The sequence below is a fragment of the Anomaloglossus baeobatrachus genome, chromosome 4, assembly GCF_048569485.1.
Source record: "Anomaloglossus baeobatrachus isolate aAnoBae1 chromosome 4, aAnoBae1.hap1, whole genome shotgun sequence".
NCBI classification, from domain to species: Eukaryota; Metazoa; Chordata; class Amphibia; order Anura; family Aromobatidae; genus Anomaloglossus; species Anomaloglossus baeobatrachus.
This window is the reverse complement of record NC_134356.1, coordinates 569,514,130-569,532,496: the sequence shown is the minus strand read 5'-3', so window position 1 is coordinate 569,532,496 and position 18,367 is coordinate 569,514,130. Positions and strand designations below refer to the sequence as shown.

Sequence of the window (18,367 nt, the reverse complement as noted above, 5' to 3'; positions counted from 1 at the left end):
GAAAGAGAGACGTTCCTGTCGAGAGAGTTCGACCTCCTGTCCCATTTGCGGAGAATGTCCCACTGGAGTGGTCGCAGATGGAATTGCGCGAAGGGCACTGCCTCCATCGCTGCTACCATCTTCCCCAGGAAGTGCATGAGACGTCTCAAGGGGTGAGACTGAGTCTGAATCAGAGATTGCACCCCTGCCTGCAGTGACAGCTGTTTGTCTAGTGGTAGCTTGACTACCGCTGACTGTGTATGAAACTCCATCCCTAGATAGGTCAGAAATTGGGTCGGTGTCAACTTGGATTTTGGGAAGTTGATGAGCCACCCGAACTGCTGGAGGGTCTCCAGAGCGACGGTAAGGCTGTGTTGACACGCCGCCCGAGAAGGTGCCCTGACTAGGAGATCGTCCAAGTAAGGAATCACCGAGTGCCCCTGAGAATGCAGGATCGCCACAACGGATGCCATGACTTTGGTGAAAACCCGTGGGGCTGTCGCCAGGCCGAAGGGTAAAGCCACGAACTGAAGGTGTTCGTCCCCTATGGCGAAACGCAAAAAGCGTTGATGTTCTGGTGCGATCGGCACATGGAGATAGGCATCCTTGATGTCGATCGATGCGAGGAAGTCTCCTTGTGACATCGAGGCGATGACCGAGCGGAGAGATTCCATCCGGAATCGTCTGGTGCTCACGTGTTTGTTGAGCAATTTGAGGTCCAGAACGGGACGGAATGATCCGTCCTTCTTTGGTACCACGAATAAGTTGGAGTAAAAACGGCGACCCTTTTCCTGAGTGGGAACGGGGGTCACGACGCCTTCTTTTTTCAGAGCGTCCACTGCTTGAAAAAGTGCGTCTGCTCGCGCGGGGGGCGGGGAGGTTCTGAAGAAACGAGTCGGAGGACGAGAGCTGAACTCTATCCTGTAACCGTGAGACAGGATGTCTCTCACCCATTGGTCTTGAACATGTGGCCACCAGGCGTCGCGAAAGCGGGAGAGCCTGCCACCAACCGAGGATGCGGTTCGGGGATGCCGTGAGTCATGAGGAGGCCGCCTTGGAAGCAGTGCCTCCGGCGGTCTTTTGGGGGCGTGACTTAGACCGCCACGCATAGGAGTTCCTCTGGCCTTTGTCCTGTCTATTGGACGAAGAGGACTGTGGCTTGGCGGAGGGACGAAAGGACCGAAACCTCGATTGTATTTTCCGCTGCTGAGGTCTCTTAGGTTTGGACTGGGGTAAGGAGGAGTCCTTTCCCTTGGATTCCTTAATAATCTCATCCAATCGTTCGCCAAACAATCTCTCGCCAGAAAACGGCAAACCGGTTAAGAACCTCTTGGAAGCAGAGTCTGCCTTCCATTCGCGCAGCCACATGGCCCTGCGGACTGCAACAGAATTAGCGGATGCCACCGCTGTACGGCTAGCAGAGTCTAGGACTGCGTTCATGGCGTAGGAAGAAAACGCCGACGCCTGAGAGGTTAAAGATGCAACCTGCGGGGCAGACGTACGTGTGACCGCATTAATCTCAGCCAGACAAGCTGAGATAGCTTGGAGTGCCCACACGGCTGCAAAAGCCGGGGCAAAAGACGCTCCCGTGGCCTCATAGATGGATTTCACCAGGAGTTCTATCTGCCTGTCAGTGGCATCTTTTAGTGATGAGCCATCTGCAACCGAAACCACAGATCTAGCCGCCAATCTGGAGACTGGGGGATCCACCTTAGGACATTGAGCCCAACCCTTAACTATGTCAGCGGGGAAGGGGTAACGTGTGTCAGTAAGGCGCTTAGTAAAGCGCTTGTCCGGAACCGCTCTGGGCTTCTGGACAGCATCTCTGAAGTTAGAGTGATCAAAAAACGCACTCCGTATACGTTTGGGAAACCGAAACTGGTGTTTCTCCTGCTGAGACTCCTCTATAGGTGGAGGCGGTGGAGATAGATCTAACACCTGATTGATGGACGAGATAAGATCATTTACTAAGGCGTCCCCCTCAGGTGTATCAAGATTGAGAGCAACATCAGGGTCCGAGCCCTGAGCTGCGACCTCCGCCTCGTCCTCTAGAGAGTCCTCAAGCTGGGAACCCGAGCAGCGTGAGGAAGTCGGGGATGATTCCAAGCGAGCCCGCTTAGCTGGTCTGGGACTGTGGTCCGTGGAGTAGTCCTCCACGTGAGACCTGGGGCCCACCCCGGCCGGGGTGTACCCAGAGGGACCTGGAGGTGCCGATCTAACCGGGTCCGGGGCCTGTGTAAGGACCGGTCTGGACTGCAGGGCTTCCAGCAACTTGGCAGACCATTTGTCCATAGACTGAGCCATGGATTGTGAGAGTGACTCTGAGAGCTTGTCAGCAAAAACTGCAAACTCAGTCGCTGCCACCTGGACAGTAGAAACAGGGGGGTCTGCCTGAGCCGAGGGGCCCACTAGTGACCGAGGCTCCGGCTGAGCAAGCGTAACAGGGGTCGAGCATTGCTCACAGTGAGGGTAGGTGGAACCCGCAGGTAACATGGCCCTACAAGAGGTACATGTCGCAAAAAAATCCTGTGCTTTAGTGCCCTTGCTCCTTGTGACCGACATGCTGTTGTGTCCTAGGAGCGTGATCACTGAGGGTATACAGAAAAAAGGGTATACAGCCCGGCCGAACAGAAAGGTATATATATACGTATCTATACCGGCACCAGAGGGGACCAACACCGAGTGACCGGTGCGGCTTACCGACCGCTAAAAAGCGGGGTGTGTGCGCTCCAGATTCCCTGCCTGGTCTCCCAGAGCTGCAGAGCTGTTCTGTGTGATTCTCCACCGGCAGAATGTCCTAAAGATGGCTGCCGGAGCTCTCAGGGGAGGAGTAAAGCCAGGGGCGGCGTTAGGAAAAGTGCGGGAATCTGGGGTCCCCACAGTGATCAGAGAGGGGGGAGGGAGCATACAGGATGCCCCGGCCCTCATATCCGACGTCAGGTCGGCTGTCCCGCCCCTATCTCTGATAGACAGGCACGGGGGCGGGAGTTTTCCACTAGGCCGCGATGAAGCCGGGGACTAAATTTAATACCGCGGCCGACAAGCAGGCGCGGTCGGCGCGGTAGTCCCCGGTCTTCACAATTGAGCATACAGTTGCGGCGTCCGGAACCCAGGCGCTCCATACACAGTCCCCATGGGGACACAGAGTACCTCGTGGATGCAGGGCCCTGTCCCTGAAGATAGATAAGCTCCTGTCCAGCAGATTCCCTCAGGGGCTGCGGAGGGAGCACGGTCCCAGAACCTGGATGACCGCTTCGGATCCCACTTCTACCAGAGCCCTCAGGGATGGAGAAGGAAACACGGCATGAGGCTCCGGCTGTCGTACCCGCAATGGGTACCTCAACCTTAACAGCACCGCCGACATAGTGGGGTGAGAAGGGAGCATGCCGGGGGCCCCGTGGGGGCCCTCTTTTCTTCCAACCGATACAATCAGCAGCTGCTGCTGACTAAAATGGAGATGTGTGAGTGGATGTGTGCTTCCTTCCACACAAAGCATAAAAACTGAGGAGCCCGTGAGGCACGGGAGGGTGTATAGGCAGAGGGGAGGGGTTACACTTTTGAGTGTAATACTTTGTGTGGCCTCCGGAGGCAGAAGCTATACACCCAATTGTCTGGGTCTCCCAATGGAGCGACAAAGAAATGGCCCTTTAACAAGCCTTTTCATGTGACCTAGGATTTATGCCAGATCAGAACCTCAATTTGCGCCAGATCAGAACCTCAATTTGCAGACAATGTGTTTTGGGGTGATTGTCCCTCGTCAGTACAAAGTATGAGATCTGATATGGCTAAATGAGAAGCTATAGTGGGGTCTAAGGAGAAAAGTTTTTTTCTCCTTGCGGAGACCTGACAAACCAATCTGGCTGCCAGTGAGGAGTCTTAGGCTATGTGCGCACTAGAAAATTGTTTTTTTCTCAAGATAATTTCTTGAGAAACTTCTGGGAGTTGAAAATTACCACACCTGCGTTAAAAAAACGCACCAAATCCGCGGGAAAAACGCATGCGTTTTTGCCGCAGGTTGTTCCCTGCGGTTTTTTTATGCTGTAACTACTGCAATAAATAATATAGATAATAGATAGATAATCAATAGACAGATAATGGATAGAGGGAAAGATGGATAGATGGATAGATAGATGAGAAAGACCTATATAATGTCCCACCCCCCTGCATATTCTAACCTGGCACCCTTTAGTGACTTTCATGTGGCACTAAAGGGTGTCTAGCCTTGTATTTAGCCATAAAATAAATAAATAATTAAAAAAAAAAAAAAAACAACATGTGAGGTCCCCCCATCTTTTGTAGCCAGCTAGGGTAAAGCAGATGGCTGCAGCCTGCAGACCACAGCTGGCAGCTTCACCTTGGCTGGTAATCCAAAACAGAGGGCACCCCACGCTGTTATTTTACATTAAATAAATAATTTAAAACAAAAAACATGGGGTCCCCTCCAAATTGGATCACCAGCCAAGGTAAAGCAGACAGCTGTGGTCTGATATTCTCAGACTAGGGAGGTCCACTGTTATTGGACACTCCACAGTCTAAAAATAGCAGGCCGCAGCCACCCCAGAAGTGGCACATCCATTAGACGTGCCAATCCTGGCGCTTCGCCCCAACTCATCCCGTTGCCCTGGTGCGTTGGCAAACGAAGTAATATATGGGGTTGATGCCAGATGTGTAATGTCACCTGGCATCAAGCCCTGGGGTTCGTGATGTCACGCGTCTATCAGATACCCGACATCACCAACCCAGTCAGTAAGAAATAAAAAATGGACAACAAAAAAAGTTTTATTTGAAAAAACACTCCCCACATAGCCTCTTTCACCAATTTATTGACAAGAACAATCAATTCCACGTCCGGCGTAATCCAATAAGGGGGGTCCCACGGCGATCCATACCATAGTCACTGTCCCATTTAATGAAGAATAGAATGTTCCCCATTGGCTGGGAGAGCAATGCAGTGACCTGAGCTAACATCAATAGCCCAGGTCACTGCAGGGGATGCCGAGCGCTGCTGTCAGGAGGATAGATGAGATCATTACCTGCTGTGATGATCTCCTGCAGTCCTGCCATCAGCGCTGTCACTGCCTTCTATGCCCGCCGCGTTGTCAGCAGTATCGCGAGAGCCCGTGACGTCACCGCTAGTGACAGTCTCGGGCCGCTCGCAAGACGGGCATAGACAGCAGTGACCGCGGTGACGTCAGGAGGCAGGAGATCGTCACAGCAGGTAATTATCTCATCTCACCTCCTGACAGCAGCGCTCGGCATCCCCACGGCTGCACACACTGCTGTGTGTCAGTGTCTGCCTGTGCTGCAGGGTGACAAGCTGCTGACACTGCGGGCAGACACTGACACTGCTGTGCGTGCAGCGGCGGGGCTGCAGCGGGACACAGACTGCACGGGCACCCGCCGGACGTCACACGGAAGCGCTTCTGTGCGGCATCTAGGGAGTGTGGCGTGTGTGTTTACTCTGCTCCGCCTCCTCTTCCTGGCATAATGATATCCCTCCCTGCAAAACCGCAGGGAGCGATGAGCATTACCGCAGGTAAATCGGGGGTATACCGCACATCATTTGCTACCTGCGGTATACCCCCGGAATTTCGCGATTACATTACAGTGAATGGAGTGAAATTCCGGGGGTATTCCGCAGGTACCTGCGGAAAATAATGGACATGCTCATTTTCTCAAGAAAGTTTCTTGAGAAAAATCCGCAGCGTGCGCACAGCTATTTTTTTGTTTCCATAGGTTTTGCTGGGAAATGTCTGCAGAAAGATTTCAAACCTTTCTCAAAAAATTTCCGCAGCAAATCCGCGGGTAAAACGGCCTAGTGCGCACATAGCCTTATAGCTGCAATGCTCCTCTGGGAAATATTCCAGAGGACCAGTACCTTTAAATAGAATAAAGCAAGTGTGAACATGCACAAGCTACTGTGACTGAATGCGGTATATAGCAGTAATGCAGTTCAAAATTCAAATATTCAATATTTACATGCATCTTCGAGCTTAGAGGCTGTTGTATTCTTTGGTTTTTATATTATGCAGTTATAGCAGCTTGCACCTGTTCACACTTGCTAAATTGTATTTGGAGGTGCTGGTCAGTTTTTTGTGGTACTCTTCCTCTGCACTTCAAGTTATGAAATTTGTCTAGTGCACTACTTTTGTTTTAGACATTTCTCATAATGAATGTACAGATAATCTATATTGTCTAGGCCTCCTTTTAATGAACATCTTAAAGTGTCCAGTTTTGTTTTTTTTTCTTTTTAAACTGTCACATGGTTTCAGAATATGGGCCTCTTTATTTAGTGCTAATGTTTATGATCAATGCTCACAGGGGAGCTACCTCCCTTTAGTAAAATCATAAAAACTAGCTCTAAATAAAAAGACCCATATCTGAAACGATATGGTGGATTTACAAAATAAAATAAACTGAACAATCAGGGGAGCAGTGGGAAAAAGAGAAAACACTGGACATTTTTGTCCTGAGGACAGGTAGTCTTTAAAGGGGAATGTTTTGTCTGAAAATTACATATTTTTCCATATCACAATCTTTAGTTAAAAACAAAATAACTGGCAATCTTGTAGCTTTCACAGTAGCAATAAGGAAATCTTCAGATGACACATTCCCTTAGGCCTCTATCACACGTTCGTGCCTCCGGTACGTGTTTGGCAGTTTTTTCACATACCGGAGGCACGTACACATATGATTTCATAATGCTTTGGACACCCGTAAGTATTTTGGAACGGAACGTGTGTCTGTTCCGTACTTACGTGTGTCCGTGTGTTCCTCACGCCATGTCCACGTGTTCTCTGGCAGCACGGGTGTCACACGGCCCGCACCCGTTCCACACGGATGTAGTGTGGATGCAGTCCAGTGTGACACTCGCCGGAGAAACACGTGTCATTATGTTAAAATAAAAAAAAAAAAAAAACCAAATACTCACCTCCTTCAGCCCTGCAGAATCTTCCGCTGCAAAAAGTTGCTGCCGACCGGCGCTCATTATGAGCGTGTTAAGGAGGTGGGCGTGCTGTCACTGGCTCAAATCTCCGCCCCTCCACTCGGCCGGAAGCAGCAACAGCGGGGAGTGGGCGGGGCTAGAGCCGAAGATCAGAACCCTGGACAGCAGCGAGGACCACGTGAGTGTGCAAATTACCGGTTCTCCATGTCTTATTGCGGATAGCACACGGAGAACACACGTGGACCGCACGTACTGGAGACACGTACTTACCACACGCAACACACAGGGAAAATACGTGTTTCGCGGCACGTGCGTGATTTCCACGTGAGTGTGGCACAGGCCTTAAAAGGGGGATTCCAGTAAGATCAATAACTGATACAACCACGCTGCCAGATAGGAATGGGTAGATTAATAATTTATTACCTGGAAGAAGTGAAACGGTGGATAGCAGGTTCATTATCAGGCTGTAAGGTTTGCACTGGGTGGACTATATAGGTAGTGTGCCTGCAACACTCTAAGATAAATGAATTGTTGTGTAAATATATTTGAATACTATCCAGTCCTAACCTTACAGCCTGATACTGAACCTGCTATCCACTGTCTCACTTCTTCCAGGTAATACAGTATTAATGTACCCATTCTCACCTGGCAGCGAGGTAATATCAGTTATTGATCATTTTCTTTGTTTGCCTGGAGCCACGCAGACCCTGCTTACTACTTGCAGGTACACTTTTTCATTGATGCATGTACCCCCTCAAATCTTCACATTTTTATTGCTACTTTTTTCATTGAATACATTTATTAATTTTATATAGTCCTAGTCTTTCTGACAAACCTCCCCCCTTGCAGCGCCAATGTCTTGTGTTCATTTAAGGATTCCGGTAAGACATTATCCCTTATCACAGAATGGGTTCTCAATTCTAGATTGGTGGAGTCTGAACATATGTCCCCAATTTGAATAGAGCAACAGTCCAGCAAATTCACCATGGGACCGCCGGAGAATCCTGAATTTTTTTGGATTATAAGATGCACTTTTCCTCTCACATTTTGGGAGGAAAACGAGGGGTGTGCCTTATAAACAAAATGTTGCTTACCGGGGATGGTGGAGCAATGCCGCTGGTGCTTTGCTAGGGCTGGGCAGAGGCTGCAGTCAGAGAGCGCTGTGCTGTGGGAGCCATCCTGAAAATGTCAGTGGTGCGGACTTCAAAATAATGGCGCCCGGAGTCAGCGCGTGCGCAGATGGAGCTCTCTGCTCAATATATCATCATCTGCGCATGCGCCACCCCCTGACACTATTTCTCTGACGCCTCATTGGGGGACACAGGACCATGGGTGTTATGCTGCCTATCCATAGGAGGACACTAAGTAGATGCAAAAGCATAGCTCTTCCTCTGCAGTATACACCCTCTGGCCGGGCCAGGCAACCTCAGTTTTAGCTTAGTGTCTATAGGAGGCACATCTCTGCAGACTACTGCAGCAAGAATTTTTTGTTTTTAGAGGGCAACGGTTCCTTCGGGGACTGATTTCCCAAAACCATCAACAGGCGGGAACGCGGAGTGTTGCCTCCCTGTACCACCTCCTGCGACGCTGGATCCTGGGCTGTTACTCACTGGACGACAGGTCTCATGGCACTGATTTTCCAGAGCAGATGAAAACTTCCTCAGCCCCTCTTGCAGGCTCTGAGTTGATATTCGCTCCGCACCAGCGTGACCAGACTGCCATCTCCACAGGAGTTGAGGTGAGAGAATTCCGATTTTTCCAGAGCCCCAGAGCATTCCTCAGTCCCTCTGGCAGGCTCTGAGTTGATACACGTTCTATGACCGGGCACAGCAGGCGTCAGAATCTGCACACTGGCTCCCTGACAGGAAACTGGAGCAAAGGTCACACTGACTGGATGCACATGGGCTGTGATTGCAGACACCTGCATAGCATTCCATCTGTGGCGGGGGGAGGGACAACTCCCTGGACTAAGTGCACCCCGCAGCTGCGGTACACTTATAGAGGTTTTTCTGTCCACCTTCTTGTCAGAGCTAAGCCCTGCCCCCTACGACACTCGATAAGCCACGCTCCCTCACGAAAGCGCGCGTAACCCTCCTCACACAGGATCTGCAGAGCATTGCTCCCTCTTGTTGTGATGAGAGCCTGTGGGCGTCTCTCAGAGCTGGCTTCCTCCTTCCCACAGGAACTGTGACGCAGGAGGGGGAAGGGGTCATCAGGGTTCTGGATGAGTTATAGCCTCACTTGCATATTAACCCTGCAGAGCATTTCTCCCTCATTACAATCAGAGTTTGTGGCTCATCAGCCAGGGGCTGCAGTCACATGTTTTATGCCCTGCACAACTACAGCAACAACTATAAGACTATTAATGTATCCTGCCACGCTGAGCTACTAGGGGATGATAGCACCTCTTCCTTCTGTGAGTCCGGTGCCTTTGTAGCCCCACCGCAGCAACCGCTGCCAGCCCAGAGCCTACGGCTCCCAGTCCCCCAGAATGGGCACAGTTCCCAGAACCTGGTGCTGGCTATGCAACATCGTCCTACACCCCTCAGGGCCCCTGGACAGAACACAGCCTGATGACACCTCTATAGAGGGTCCTTCTGATAAGAGTCAGCCCTCTGCTTCACCGGTTGCAGATCAGAAAAAGGGCATGACCCCCATGGGTCTCCCTCTGGGGTACACAGATGGGGTTCTCCCACATGTTCCGCGGTCTCCGAGGAGCCGGAGGAAGGGAAATGATATTTGTACCGGGATGATTCCTTGGTTTCAACCTCCCCGAGCGATCAAGCTGCGATGGACTCCCTTATTGCAGCAATCCACCAAAACTCTGCATGTGGAAGATCTCCCATCCACTACTACTGACCCTGCGGTCTCCTTTAAAAGGGTGAAGAAACCTCAAAAAAAAAAAAAAAAAAAAAGAGCTTTTTGACACCGCTTCGGTATCCGTAAACTCATGGAGTTCCGGTACCCCTTTTGCTTAGCTGTCTCTAAGGGCTGAGCCGATCCGGCCTCGGTGGACCCTCACCCGGCTTCCGCCTGCCTGAAAGACCCTCCTGTCTTTTACTTGATAGATCCTCCTTCAAGGACCCGACAGACAGAAAAGTGGAGCAGCTCGATCACTCTGCCTCAAGGCCGCGGGTCCCTCTCCCCTTCCGTGTGGGTCGCACAGGCACCAGGACTACCAGGTTCCCTCAGACCCTCACAGATGTAACTGTTCACATTGCTGCGGCGGCAGAGTACCTCATGCAGGCCTCCCTCGGCGCTGCTACCTGCGCAGTTATTGCCGCATCAAATACCATAGCCATCCATAAGGCCCTCTGGTTCCGATAATGGAGAGTGGACTCTGTCTCTAAGAAGCCTCTCACAGTACTCCTTTCCAGATCGATGGTTTGCCGATCGTCTGGACAGGCTCTTTTTGTGTCTGACGCCACGGGAGGAAAAAGAGTACCTCCCTCCCCCAACTCTAGCCCAGGATGTTTTTTTTTTTTTTTACTAGACACGCAGGGCCCGACCTTCTCAGCCCATCCCAGAGTACACCTCGTCCTGGCAGTCTAGACAAAGACCCGAGAAGTCTCGTTCCTCTCCATGTGGGCCGCCGCCTCAGACCACAAATGGGTGTGATACCTTGTGTCTTCCGGTTACCACTTATTGAATTCTGGACCCGATCCCCTGGTCAGTCTTTTCTCTCAAACCCCCCCCCCCCAAACGCTCCAAAACACCACGAGGCCTTCTCAGCAATCCACTCCCTCCAAACGGCGGGGGTGATGGTACCTGTTCTGGACGGCGAGAGATTCAAGGTTATTCCAACCTATCGTGGTCGCAGAAAAAAAAATAAAAAAAGATGGGTCAGTTCGTCCCATCCTGGACCTCTAACACCTGAGCAAACATGTGCACGTAAGGAGATTCAGAATGGACTTCCTAGGGTCCATCATTACCTTTATGGTCGAAGGAGAATTCCTTGCCTCCCTAGCTTCAGGGACGCGTACCTGCACATACCCATCGCTCCAGCTCACCAAAGTTCCTCCGCTTCGCGGTTCAGGACTTCTTTTTTTCATTTGTGGCCCTACCCTCGGCTCTGCCACAGCACCATGGGTCTTAACTAAGGTCATGGCGGCCGCCATGAGTGCCCTTCACGCCAGGAGAGTGACGGTTCTGCCTTGCTTGGATGACCTCCTCATCAAGGGCTCAACCAGCGTGCAGATCTCTGTGGGCACCCTATCCCGCTTAGGGCGGCTTCTGACTCCAGTCAAATCATCCCTGGTCACATCAAAATCCGTCACCTCCCTGGGCTTGTCCCTGGACACTCTTTGGGGCTTGATATTTCTTCCTCAAGTCAAGGTGACCGCTCTACAACAAGCGGTACACTGCCCTCTACGTACTCCTGTCACTTCATACGATTCAGTATGAGAGTGCTAGGTAGGATAGCGGCGGCTATAGAGGCAGTGCTGCTCGCTTAGCCTCACCACCGCCCACTGCAGCTTGCGCTTCTAGCTGCCTGGGACAAGAGCCCCTTTTCCTTGGGCGAACTTTTCACCTGACACCTTCAGTCAAGTATGCGCTTTACTGGTGGCTTCAGTCCTCTTCCATATCGAGAAGGAGTTTTGTTCCCCCAAGTGGACTGGCTACTACTGACCACGGACGCCAGCTTCTTAGTCTGGGGAGCAGCGTACTGGCTCCACACTGCTTCGGGACGTTGGACACCCCAGGAGTCTTCCCTTCCCAGAAATCATCCTGAAAATCAGCGCGATCTTCTCGCGCTCAGATCATCCCCCCTTCTGCTAGCAGGTCGTTTGATTCGGGTCCAATTGGACAATACAACAGCTGTGGCCTATGTCAATCAGCAGGGAGGTACCAGCAGCAAGACAGCTTATCTCGAGGTCCTCAGGATCCTCACCTGGACCGAATCGACGGGGGTCTGTGTTTTCAGCGTTACACATACCGGGAATAGAGAACTGGGTGGCGGACCTTCTAAGTCGCCAAGGCCTGGTCGCCGGAGAGTGGTTTCTCCACCCAGAAGTGTTCCCACACATCTGCACTCACTGGAGTACACCAGACGTGGAATTAATGGTGCTCTATAAATAAATAATAATAATAATCTAATGGCCTCAAGGTTGAACGCAAAAGGTACCCACGTTCTTAGCCAGGTCACGTGACCCACAGTCCATTGGCGCGGATGCTCTAGTCTCCTGAAGTCGTTTCCGTCCAACTTACATGTTTTTCGCCTCTGCCCCTGCTGCCGCGAGTAATCAGGAAGATCAAGGCAGAAGGAGTCCCGGTGATACTAATAGCACCGGACTAGCCAAGGTGCGCCTGGTATGCTGAATTAGTACAATTGCTCATGGTGCCTCGTAAGCATCCCAGACTTGCTGACCCAAGGGCCCATTTCCCATCAGAACGCCAGAGCCCTGAAGCTGACGGCCTGGCCATTGAGACCTGGACTTTAAAAAGAGGGAGATTCTCTCCTGCGGTCATCTCCACCATGTACAGTGCCCGAAAGCCGGCCTTCATCCCATATTTACCACCGTACGTGGAAAACTTTCCTTTCCCAGTGCAGGGAATCTAATGTGTCCAACCTATGCCTCTGGCGATCCCCAGAATTCTTGATTTTTATTTTTTTTTTGCAGTCAGGTTGCAAAAGGAATTGGCCCTCAGCTCCCTTAAGGGGCAGGTTTCATCTCTCTCAATATTCTATCAATACCGCCTAGCTTGCAATCCGCAAGTCAAGACTTTCCTCAAGGGTGTTTACCATCTAGTTTCCCTGTATAAACGGTCGCTGGACCCATGGGACCTCAATCTCGTTTTGGACGGTATCCAGAGTTCCCCTTTTGAACCTCTTAAGGAATCTTCTCTTGCTCTTCTCTACTGGAAGGTAACATTCTTAGTGGCGATTACGTCCATCAGACAAGTTTCGGAACTGGCATCACTCTTGCCGCAAACCCTTTCTGATCTTTCATCAGGACAAGGTGGTTCTACGCCCCCTTCCGGATTTTCTTCCGATGGTTATTTCCCCGTTTCATATGAACGAGGACATTGTTCTGACTTCCTTTTTGTCCACACCCAGTCCATAGGGTGGAAAGGTTTCATCTTGTGAGGGCTCTCAGATATTACGTACCCAGGACAGCCCCTTTAGGAACATAGGCCTTTCAGGAATGACGAACAAGGAGTCTAAGAAAGGACAGGCCGCTTCATAGGCAACGCTGGCTCGCTGGATTCGCTCTGCGATCCAGGAAGTCTACCGCTTGCAACTTAAGCCCATTCCTAGTGGGCTGCGGACTCATTCCACGCGAGCAATTGGCGCCTCTTGGGCCATTAGGCATCAGCCTTCAGTGGATCAGAGGTGTAAGGCTGCGACCTGGTCTTGCCTACATACTGTTTCAAAGCATTACTGAATTCATACCCAGGCTTCGGCTGAGGCGAACCTAGGTAGGGAAAATTCTGCAAACGATAGTGGAGTACCTATCTCAGTAGGCGCTCCTGGCTATCTGGGACTGGTTCCTAGTCCTTGGGTTGCGTTGTTTATTGTTTACCCACCCATGGACTGCTTTAGGACGACCCATGGTCCTGTGTCCCCCAATGAGGCGTCAGAGAAAAACGGATTTTTGTGTACTCACCGTAAAATCGTTTTCTCTTAGCCATCATTGGGGGACACAGCACCCACCCTGTTGGGCCTTGGTTCTCTCAGTACCTTATTTGGTTATGACTCTTCCTTTCTCATGTTCCTCTGTTGAGAAGTTTTTACTGGTTTTTTCTCCTACTGCTTGTGTACTAAAACTGAGGTTGCCTGGCCCAGCCAGGGGGTGTATACTGCAGAGGAGGAGCTATGCTTTTGCATCTACTTAGTGTCCTCCTATGGATAGGCAGCATAACACCCATGGTCCTGTGTCCCCCAATGATGGCTAAGAGAAAACGATTTTACGGTGAGTACACAAAAATCCGTTTTATCCTTAAGTCCACTGCTGGGAGATCAATGAGCTGGAGGTGATTCGTGCACAGATGAGATCTTGACCCAAGCTCCATCTGCGCACACGCCAACCGCGGGCGCCATTATTTGAAGTCCGCACCACCAGTATTTCTAGGATGGTGCCCGCAGTCCCAGCAGAGCACAGTGCCCTCGGCCTACAGAATCGCTCTATTTAACCACCACCCCAGCCTCCTGTGCCCCGCATTTACCTTATTCCTCTAAATTTGGGGTGCATCTTCTAAACTGAAAAATACAGTAAATGGCACGTCAGGGCGTATGCATCAATAATGGTGGAGGGGGTGTCACTAATCTGGACGTTATCCCCTATCCTGTAAAGTACCCCTCTTAGTACTGTAGCTGAATTTTGTGTTTTGTCCTCAGTGATCGAGCAGCTTGTTACAGATTTACTCAGACAAGACTCTTTGTCATAGATTTATTGTAGTCAAAGATAATACATCTGAGTATTCAAGAGGTACAGGTTATAAGGACTGAAGGCTTCTCATGGAACCAGGCGCTGGCATCAGCCTCCCCTTCATCCCCTCGGAGTGTAAGAAGCAGCTTCCATACACTCGGTGCAGGATAATAATGGGGATTAGAAGCCTGACACAGCAAAAGGATTCTGAGCGATCACATCACATCACATTCAAATAGAAAATAAATATGAAAAGTCAGGGCGGGTGGAGAGGCACAGGCAGGAGGCAGCAGAACGACTGCTGGACACGTCCCCTCCTCTACCGGAGCTACATGCAGGGGTACTATCATTAAAATGCTATAGATTTGCCATAGCTCAACTGTAATGCTCCAATAAAAAGGACTCTGCTGCCTTTGATTAATACAATATATTATCACTAATAGGAGTGGTCTGTACCAAGAGAGATTAAGAGCAGTAACCGGTTCAATGCTCCGGCAGAGAGGAGCGATTTCCAGAAACAAGGCAAATTCCTAGTAGGTGGCAGGCTCTGGGTTATGGCTTTGGACGCTGGTTTTATTGCGGACAGCTACCCGCATGGCTCAGATCTCCCGACAGCTCAGGGTACTGGCTGACAGTGTGGGATGTATTTTTAGCAGTCTCATATGGGACCAATTTTAGCTTTCACGAGCAGTAATATAAAGAAAAAAAAAAACAAAACTATGAGAAATATAAGTCGATAATTTGTACAAAATAAACATTTGTATCTTTATCTGTTCAAACTGCTTTAACTCCAAGACTTACAGAAAGACTACAGTAAAATGAATATTAGAGCCCTCGGCTGAGATTGGTCCTATATAGGACTGAGCCATTGAACCCTTTGTTAGGAAATTAAAATGGACAGTTCGTTCCCCTCCTAGACGAAGACTGGAATAATTCTTCATGGACTGAAATCATCAAGTGTACCACAAAGCGTCACAGGATAGAAGCAGGGATCTTACTGTAGGTAAAGCCCACAGGAGACATTGGGATACATCTATGCTTGACCTACACCCTCCGGATGAATGAAAGGTGTGGAGAGTGAATAGAAACCGTTTATTTTTTGGCACGTTCTGCAGAGATCCCTGCAGGATGGCAGAAGCGGGACATGTTGGCGGTAGTGCTCTGCCAGGACCAGCTTCTTGTCTCATTTCCCTCACACACCGGCGGCATGAGTGGGGGTGCTGGGCTGCTTCAGGCCCATAGTGGAGCACAGCCACCCGGCGAAGTCCACCTCTTCTTGTTCGGACGTCTTAATGAAGCTGTGAACCTGAAACAAAAAAAGGACGTAGGTTACGAACTGGAAAAAGAAGGGAATTTTGTTTACTTACCGTAAATTCCTTTTCTTCTAGCTCCAATTGGGAGACCCAGACAGTGGGTGTATAGCTACTGCCTCTGGAGGCCGCACAAAGAACTACACTTAAAAGTGTAAGGCCCCTCCCCTTCTGCCTATACACCCCCCGTAGGAGTACGGATTCCTCAGTTTTAGTACCAAAGCAAGAAGGAGGAAAGCCAATAACAGTTTCAAAAACAAATTCAATCCGATAACAAGATCGGAGAACTTAAGAAACAACATGAACAACATGTGCACCCGAAAAACGAAACCCTAAGAACAAAGGGCGGGTGCTGGGTCTCCCAATTGGAGCTAGAAGAAAAGGAATTTACGGTAAGTAAACAAAATTCCCTTCTTCTTTTTCGCTCCTAATTGGGAGACCCAGACAGTGGGACGTCCAAAAGCAGTCCCTGGGTGGGTAAAAAGATACCACATGAACGGGCTGTGAGACAGCCCTTTCCTACAGGTGGGCCACCGCCGCCTGAAGGACCTGTCTACCTAGGCTGGCATCTGCCGAAGCGTAGGTATGCACTTGATAGTGTTTGGTAAACGTGTGCAGACTCGACCAGGTAGCCGCCTGGCACACTTGCTGAGCCGTAGCCTGATGCCGCAATGCCCAGGATGCACCCACGGCTCTGGTAGAATGGGCCTTCAGTCCAGATGGAATCGGAAGCCCAGCAGAACGGTATGTGTGAAGAATTGGTTCCTTGATCCACCGCGCCAGGGTGGATTTGGAAGCTTGCGATCCCTTATGCTGACCAGCGACTAGGACAAAGAGCGCATCAGAACGGCGTAGAGACGCCGTGCGAGAAATGTAAATCCTGAGTGCTCTCACCAGGTCCAACAGATGTAAACCCTTTTCAAATTGGTGAACTGGATGCGGACACAAAGATGGCAAAGTGATATCCTGATTAAGATGAAAGGAAGAAACCACCTTGGGAGAAAACTCTGGAATTGGACGCAGTACTACCTTGTCTTGGTGAAACACCAGGAAGGGAGATTTGCAAGATAACGCCGCTAGCTCGGACACTCTTCGAAGAGACGTGACCGCCACAAGAAAAACTACTTTTTGTGAAAGCAGAGAAAGGGAAACCTCTTTCAAAGGCTCGAAAGGCGGCTTCTGGAGAGCAATGAGAACCTTGTTCAGATCCCAGGGTTCCAATGGCCGTCTGTAAGGAGGAACGATATGAGAAACTCCTTGGAGAAACGTGCGTACTTTAGAAAGCCGTGCCAAGCGCTTCTGAAAGAATACGGATAGCGCGGAGACTTGACCCTTAAGAGAGCTAAGCGACAAACCTTTTTCCAACCCGGACTGCAGGAAGGAAAGAAAAATTGGCAATGCAAATGGCCAGGGAGAAAACCCTTGAGCCAAGCACCAAGCTAAGAATATCTTCCACGTCCTGTGATAGATCTTAGCTGAGGATGGTTTTCTAGCCTGTCTCATTGTGGCAACAACTTCATGAGATAACCTGAGGCCGCTAGGATCCAGGACTCAATGGCCACACAGTCAGGTTCAGGGCCGCAGAATTCAGATGGAAAAACGGCCCTTGAGACAGCAAATCTGGACGGTCTGGTAGTGCCCACGGTTGGCCTACCGTGAGATGCCACAGATCCGGGTACCACGACCTTCTTGGCCAGTCTGGAGCGACGAGAATGGCTCGATGGCAGTCGGACCTGATTTTCCGGAGAACTCTGGGTAACAATGCTAGAGGTGGGAACACATAGGGGAGTCGGAATTGCGACCAATCCTGAACCAAGGCGTCTGCCGCCAGTGCTCGGTGATCGTGAGACCGTGCCATGAAAACTGGGACCTTGTTGTTGTGCCGTGACGCCATCAAATCGACGTCCGGCGTCCCCCAGCGGCAACAGATCTGCTGAAACACGTCCGGGTGAAGGGACCATTCTCCTGCGTCCATGCCCTGGCGACTGAGAAAGTCTGCTTCCCAGTTTTCCACGCCTGGGATGTGAACTGCGGATATGGTGGACGCTCTGCTTTCCACCCACGTCAAAATCCGCTGGACTTCTTGAAAAGCTTGGCGACTGCGTGTTCCCCCTTGGTGGTTGATGTACGCCACCGCCGTGGAATTGTCCGACTGAATCCGAATCTGCTTGCCTTCCAGCCATTGTTGGAAGGCTCGCAGGGCAAGATAGATTGCTCTGATTTCTAGAACATTGATCTGCAGGGTGGACTCTTCCTGAGTCCACGTCCCCTGAGCCCTGTGGTGGAGAAACACCGCTCCCCACCCTGATAGGCTCGCATCCGTCGTGACCACTGCCCAGGACGGGGGAAGGAACGACTTTCCCTGTGACAATGAGGTGGGGAGAAGCCACCAACGCAGAGAGTCCTTGGCAGTCAGAGAGGGAGACAGTCCTGTCGAGGGACGTCGATTTCCCATCCCATTGGCGTAGAATGTCCCATTGTAGAGGGCGCAGATGAAACTGCGCGAACGGGACTGCCTCCATTGCTGCTACCATCTTTCCTAGGAAATGCATGAGGCGCCTCAGTGAGTGCGACTGGCTCTGAAGGAGAGATTGCACTCCAGTCCGTAGCGAACACTGCTTGTCCAGTGGAAGCTTCACTATCGCTGAGAGAGTATGAAACTCCATGCCAAGATAAGTCAGAGATTGGGTCGGGGTTAGATGAGACTTTGGAAAGTTGATAATCCACCCGAAACTCTGGAGAGTGTCTAGTGCCACCTTCAG

At 50.7% G+C, this 18,367-nt stretch overlaps 1 protein-coding gene across 1 annotated transcript in view; it reads right to left on the bottom strand.

Annotated features, from left to right (window-relative positions):
• Positions 1 to 14,302: 14,302 nt before the first annotated feature.
• Positions 14,303 to 18,367, bottom strand: part of MAP2K1 (mitogen-activated protein kinase kinase 1) — a 79,699-nt gene continuing 75,634 nt past the window's right edge. The window contains exon 11 of the mRNA XM_075346049.1: positions 14,303 to 15,601. Coding sequence (XP_075202164.1) covers positions 15,488 to 15,601 — 114 coding nt within the window. The 3' untranslated portion in view covers positions 14,303 to 15,487. The remainder of the gene's footprint in view (positions 15,602 to 18,367) is intronic.